General features: G+C 40.5%; 1 protein-coding gene across 2 annotated transcripts in view; it reads left to right on the top strand.

Moving 5' to 3' along the window:
* The first annotated feature begins 4,883 nt into the window (after positions 1 to 4,883).
* LOC306790712 (myoblast determination protein 1 homolog 2-like) overlaps positions 4,884 to 6,851 on the top strand; it is a 5,494-nt gene continuing 3,526 nt past the window's right edge. Inside the window, exons 1-2 of one of the 2 annotated variants that reach the window (XM_079287165.1) lie at positions 4,884 to 4,936; positions 6,585 to 6,851. The exon at positions 6,585 to 6,851 is cut by the window's right edge and continues 391 nt beyond it. In XM_079287165.1, the coding sequence (XP_079143291.1) occupies positions 6,658 to 6,851 (194 nt within the window). In that variant the 5' untranslated portion in view covers positions 4,884 to 4,936; positions 6,585 to 6,657. Of the gene's footprint in view, positions 4,937 to 6,494 lie in introns of those variants that run through there. The other variant, XM_079287164.1, reaches the window with a different exon arrangement.

Genomic DNA, 6,851 nt, shown 5'->3' on the forward strand with positions numbered 1-6,851 from the left:
GATGACTCAGAGTCGTTCAGCGACAGTTACACGAGACATTCAGCTGTTCACAAGCGCCACACAAGAAGAACAACTCTATTCTCAGGTTTTCATGTTGACACATTGTTTGTTGGTGCAAACTGTGTGCAGGTTCCGTCCTCAGGCGACTCATGATGCACAAGACAAAACAAAACAACGTTTTAAATAGTACTGAAGTAGAGATCAAAGTCTAAACGGGCTAAAGGCTAAAACATGTCAATGTCAATTCAAACCAATACAATATAAAGATGTGTGTATTGTTTCCCACCAACATGCCCAGTAGGGGTTCCAGCACCAGCACCAGTCACCCAAATCCTCTCCGCTCCGGACTGAGCTGACCAGCAGAATCCCAGCCAGAGAGAAATGCATTGTGGGTGAAGTCTCAAAGTGACATCCCTGGAAAGTGATCGTTAGCTTGACAAGCTCAAAGCAGCTGCACACACACACACACACACACACACACACACACACGCTCGCTCTCTCGTGCTGGTGTGTGTGAGTAGTTCTTGTTGAGAAAATTAGCTTATATACAGCTTTAAGTAGCATTTAGCTTATATGCAGCTTTAATTAGCAACTAGCTTATATGTAGTTTTAATTAAACACTAGCTTACATTTGTAGTTTTAATAACCATTAGCTTATGCAGCTCTATTAACCACTTATACAGTGCTCACAACACAGCAAGGCCAGAGAGAAGCAGGAGAAAGGTCACTGATTTAACTGCGACACAAGGAACAGGACGCCATCCTTAGAGAAGATAAGAAAGAGACAATGAGACAGTGAGACAACGCCCCCAGCTGAGCCCGGCTCTTCATACACACTCTTTCTCAGGACCTCTTGTATCCAACACCTCACTCACACTGATGGAAACCAACGCCTACTGGGAGGGGCCAAGGTGGATGGACATCCACGGCCTCCATCCAGGCGCCATAACGTATAAACGTGCCACGCCTGCATCTTTGACTTTGGCCAATGTGTATCAAGGGGCGGAACCCCTATATTAAGTTTCACGCTGATGTGTTTAAGCGTGTCTTATGGTGGACCTCTGAGAGGGAAATCATTAGAGCCCATGCATGTTTAATTGTGTTGGCTGAATAACTCTGTTGATAAATAAATCTATTGCTTTGATATTACTATACGCCTCTGAGAGCTTCTGTTTCATTCTTAAACCTGCTCTAAGTGTGAAAGATAGCTTTATTTTCACAACAAATTGGTGGAGGATGCGGGCAAGACTTGATACAGAGCATATCGGGTTGGAATGTTAACAGACCTCTCTATCTGTGATTTCAGAAATAATTGGCGAATCCTCCCCGAGGCTGGGAGCCCCAGTATCTGCCACTGGGTCCGTGCCAGCAGTTTCGGGAGGTCTGATATTGCCGGCATAACAAACAGGTGAGCAGGTCCTATTTAACTGAATCCTGCATATTGTATTCATAGCTTGAATTCTAAATTTGATATCAGACTGACCGAACTGTGGGTAAGGAATAGTTAGTCAGTGAGAGTGAAACTCAAGGCGGCTGAGGGAGGGAGGAGCTACAAACTGAACTGGAAACTCGCTTCCAATCATCATGCTCTTCATCGCCAGCAATCAACTGCAACCATGAAGCACCATCACACTGGTGTTAGAAGCTTCAGCCAGTTCAGCCATTCATGTATGAACACGTTCAAATGGACAAAAGCTTGAACAGAAGATGTGACGTTCTTCCTCGCGGTTGTTTGACCTGAGACGGGTTTGAATGATCTGAATCTGAACGGGGATCACGTGTCCTGTATCCGTGCACCAGAGGATTCTCACACGTGACCGAGCTGCATCACCATCACCACTCAAAACTCACGACAGCCTCCAGACAAAGATGTGTTTACGTTCAAATATAAAGGTTTTAATTGGTTGAATTATTACATTTATAAACAGGCCGTCAGAATGAACTCATTCATCCAGTTTTGAATGAGATTGATTCTTATTTATTCATTTTATCCTGATATTTATTTTAATTATCATTTGTGTGATTAAATCCATATTGTGTTTCAATTGATCAAACTTTGGCCGAACTTAAATAACACGTGTTGACGTTGACATGCTGATGAGTCCACTGCTCCTTCAGGACAGAAGCTCACAAAACATTTCAGCACCGTCTCCAACCAGCTTTATGCACTAAATACTGAAGTGACGTTACGTGAGTTCTGCTGTTAAAGACGAACAAATCACAGAAAAACGTGTCCAACAATGTTAAAGTTACGGTTGAAGATTTCGTTCAATTCCAGTTTCCATGATTAGATCCAACGAACCCCCAGAGTTTATAACAACACAAACTATAAATACAACACACACACACACACACACACCCCTCGCCTGGTCCCGATGCTATAAACTGACCTGGCATCGGGCCCCGCTGGGATCTCGAGGTACTTGAATGAAACGTGAGACGTTCGCTGTAAACGGCGAGCAGACGGAAACGGATGAAGAGCTTCAGACCAACTCACAAAGCAGAAGAAAGAAATCCGGATCGAGCCCGAACGGTGTGAGAACACAACCAGCTGGGGAACGACGGCTCCGGTTCTGATTCTCAAAATAATCTGCAGAATATTATTGTTGTGATATTCAAATGTCACATTTTCATCATTTTTTTCATCAAAATTCCAACACATAAAATCCACCTCTGCAAAGCCTTTTGATTGTTGTATTTCTCGTATGCAGTTTATATCTATAGATATAGTAGTGGTGTAACGGTACGCGTATTCACATTGAACCGTTCGGTACGAGGCTCACGGTTCGGTACGCATGACGAACCGAATACGTTTGAATAAAAAACAAAACAATATATATATATATATATATATATATATTTTGTTTTTGTTTTTAAAAGCCTTTATTTCACCAGGTAGTCCCATTGAGATTAAAAATCTCTTTTGCAAGATGTAAGTAACAACACTACATAACATTAAGGAGCAGTTTTTGTTTTTTATGCTGATGTGTTGCTAAGAAGACACCCCAGAAGATGAGTCACTCAGGTATAGTTCATCATTGTTCAAAGTCAAAGAATAACTTTATGATGTTAGTTGTAATGAATAAATATATTTTAAAATCAAGTACATTTCTCTGCATTTATAGTTTTCTACTGTACCGAAACGTACCGAACCGTGGCTCCACTGTATCGTACCCAACCCAACCGTGAGTTTTGTGAACCGTTACACCCCTAATATATATATATACATATATATATATATTATTGCCATATATACAGTCTATAAATGTTTTTATGGGAATGTGTCTTAGTGGTTTAAATGTTCCACATTTTATCGTGAGTGTGTCATGTAGTGTGGGACTCACCCTGTCCTGGTCTTGGTCCTGGTCTTGGTCCTGGTCTTGGTCTTGATTTATGTGGTCTACAACATTGTCTTGTTTAGCTCTGCAGCAACGAACCTAACAAAAAAAAGAATTACATTTATACTCTTATATTCTCTTAAGTTCACCCAAAATCAAAAATACACACACACATATATATATATATATATATATATATATATATATATATATATATATATATATATATATATATATGTGTGTATGTGTATATGTGTATGTATAATTATATTGCAATATCCCAGTTTCAAGCAGTAGTGGGCAGTCGCTCTGCATATTTAACACAATATGTAGAATTCAAATACTTTGCACTAACATGTGACGATCAGGACCTGAATCCATCAAAAGAAACAATCGTTTTCATCTGCAGGCAAAAGTTCAAAGCACAGCTGTTCAAATTAAATAAGGATCAAAGTTTGATCAAAATTAGTTATTTTGTGTAACATAAAAAAAGGAAACCTTGTTTGTTGACCTCACATATATTTAAATGTTATGAAATGTTATATGTAAATATGCAAATGAGGCATTATCTTTTCAATTTAAATTTTCAGAACAGAAAATTCAGTTTAGTTCCATTACAGACATTTAGAAGAGTCTACAGGTGAAAACATGAACTCACAGATATCATGAAACTTCATTAAAAGCACCAAACACAGATACATTCGTGTTGAGCTGGTCCAAAGACACATTACCCGTAAACACAGAGCCTCCCACACGTCTGATATCTGAGTCACACGTGGCGTAAGACGAGGGAGGGAAGTAGGAGTGCAGAGGTGTGATGCTTCCAGGCATCACACACACACACACACACACACACACACACACACACACACACACACACACACAGGACTGTGAGGAATCAGGGCGGGGGGGGCGAGGCTGCCGGTCAACAACAAGACTGGAAAGCAGAACATTTCTCCACAAGTCAGCATATTCGATGACTAAAATGTTACAATTAACTTCCATGAAGTGAAAACACTGAAAGTTAAAGTCGTGAGACGAAAACACAGACGACCCCCAGACCGGACAACGCCGTGGTGTCGACCTGTCAATCACCGTGTAGCCCCGCCCTAAAGCATCCCCTGCTTTATGGTCTGTGTGACTCTAAATGGACCATAATGTACTAAATGAACATCATGCTGTATTGAAGAAGACTTGAAACTAGAGATTGAGACATAAACTCATGTTTACAATGTTTACTGAGGGAATAAATCAAGAGAGAAGTAGAGTCATTTTCTATAGACTTCTATACAACCAGAGGAGTCGCCCCCTGGTGGACACTAGAGAGAATGCAGCTTTAACACGTGAAGCATCGGCTTCACGTTTCAGAACCAGAGGTCTCCACCTGGTACGAGCCAGTGGACCTGGATCTCAGAGCCACAGACAGGAAGTCTTAAATTATCGAGAGACAAACTATCACGTTGTTGGTTTTGACCTTTTCACTGGATTTGGTGACAACAAGAACAAATGTCAAATAACCGGCGTCTCCTTTCAGCTTCAATCACTGCAGGATGTAATGACCAGAAAGCTGCCTGAGTGACTGTATTACTTCCCCACTGGTTTCTTCTTGTGTGTGTACGTTCTGTAGCAAATAATACACTTATTATAATTTCCATATGTTTTTCCTCTAAATGTTTCACAGTTTATTAATATCTCACTTTCATAACATCACAGAGTTAATGTAATTATTTCACACTTTCTATTAGCATTTTATGAACTATTTTTATTTTGTTATTCATTAATTTTTTATTATATTTATGTCAACACTATGTTGTACATTTGTGTATTTAACCTTTTTAATAAAGCCGGAGAAATTCTAAATATCTCAGCATCTGTTTCTGCTCTTTCTGGGGGGGGGGGGGGGGGGGGGGGTGTTAAAGGGCACTTGTCTTCGATTTCACGAGCTGCTAAATTTAACGGAGTCTGAGCAGTGAGCCTCCGTCCCACAGCAACACTTTAAGTTGTGGGCCGTCAACTAATAAGTAAACACATTCACAAGACTGATGAATAAAGAATATATTCATATATATATATACATATAATATATATAAAATATATATAGATGTATATATAACTTATATAATGTAAAGAATATCTAATAAAACAAACTGTTCAATATGAAATGAGAATCAAACCCACAAAGCAATTCTTCAAATCATATTCCATAAAAAGGAACTTTAGATTGTTTTATCTGAGATGAAATAATTTGTCACCTCTTCAGGTGACATCTTGAGTTTATCTTTTTTTATTTCAGTTTATTACTTTATTTGACAGGGACGGTGCAAAGTAATACAATATCTAAAAATATGCCTCAAGAGTGAATCATTTTCATCTGCAGGAGAACGTTCAAAGCACAGCTGTTAAAACGAAATATAAAATATAAAACAATATATGTAATTAAGTCAACTTTCATCACATTATGTTTGAAAAGTGTTTACGTTAAAGTTTGATTCAAATGAGTTAAAGTAGTTATTTTGGTTTGAAGTTGTGTGTTAAACAAGACAAAGGGTTGACCTCAAATATATTTATTTTATATTTTCTGAAATTATTATTAGTTATATTTAAATATGCAAATGAGGAATTCTCTTTCATCTAACTTCCAGAACACCGACACACTGACACGTTATTGTAATCGAAGGGAAACCCGTTCTTGGGATATTCATGAATCACGTCACGTTGTCTGTGTAGAACAGACTCAAAGTGCTCTCACGCTTCATCCTTCAGAGCGCTCAGCTCAGACACACGTTCATCGAGCTGAAGCTGAGAGGACAGAACGTTGTTTCATGCACGGCGATGGTCTTTAGGTTGTGATTTACAGAGTCAGAGACTCCGACACCAAAGAGTCGCTCTCGCTTTTATAATTATCAGGAAACATCAGCACTCAGCAGCAGCCTGAGTGATTGTTGAGATGGACTTTTTCATTGCTTCCTTGTTGTTGCCTGCGCGCGCACACACACACACACACACACACACACACACACACACACACACACACACACACACACACACACACACACCCCTCAGATCATTGGTCAGTGAGACCACAGCCCCGCCTCCACACGGAGTCCTTTATAAAGAGCAGCTGAGGGAGGTGAGGTGACAGACTGTCCCTTTAAACTCTCTCGCCTCCTCTGAGACACCTTCTACTTCTTCAGTCAGCTGACTTTGACAGGAGACGCCTTTCTTCTTCTCTCTTTCATTGAACAGGAGACTTCTTCCTCTACTGGGGAACTTCTCCGGGAGCTCTTCCTCTTCTTCTTCTTCCTCCTCTTCAGCCCCGATGGATCTGTCCGACCTTTCCTTCCCTCTCTCCTCGGCCGATGACTTCTACGATGACCCCTGCTTCAGCACCACCAACATGAACTTTTTTGAGGACCTAGACTCCCGGCTGCTGCACGCCGGCCTGCTGAAACCAGAGGAGGATCTTCACCATCACCACCACCACCACGTCCCCGTCGCAGAGGAGGAGGAGGA

This window comes from Melanostigma gelatinosum (genome assembly GCF_949748355.1).
Source record: "Melanostigma gelatinosum genome assembly, chromosome: 2".
Classification (NCBI taxonomy): domain Eukaryota; kingdom Metazoa; phylum Chordata; class Actinopteri; order Perciformes; family Zoarcidae; genus Melanostigma; species Melanostigma gelatinosum.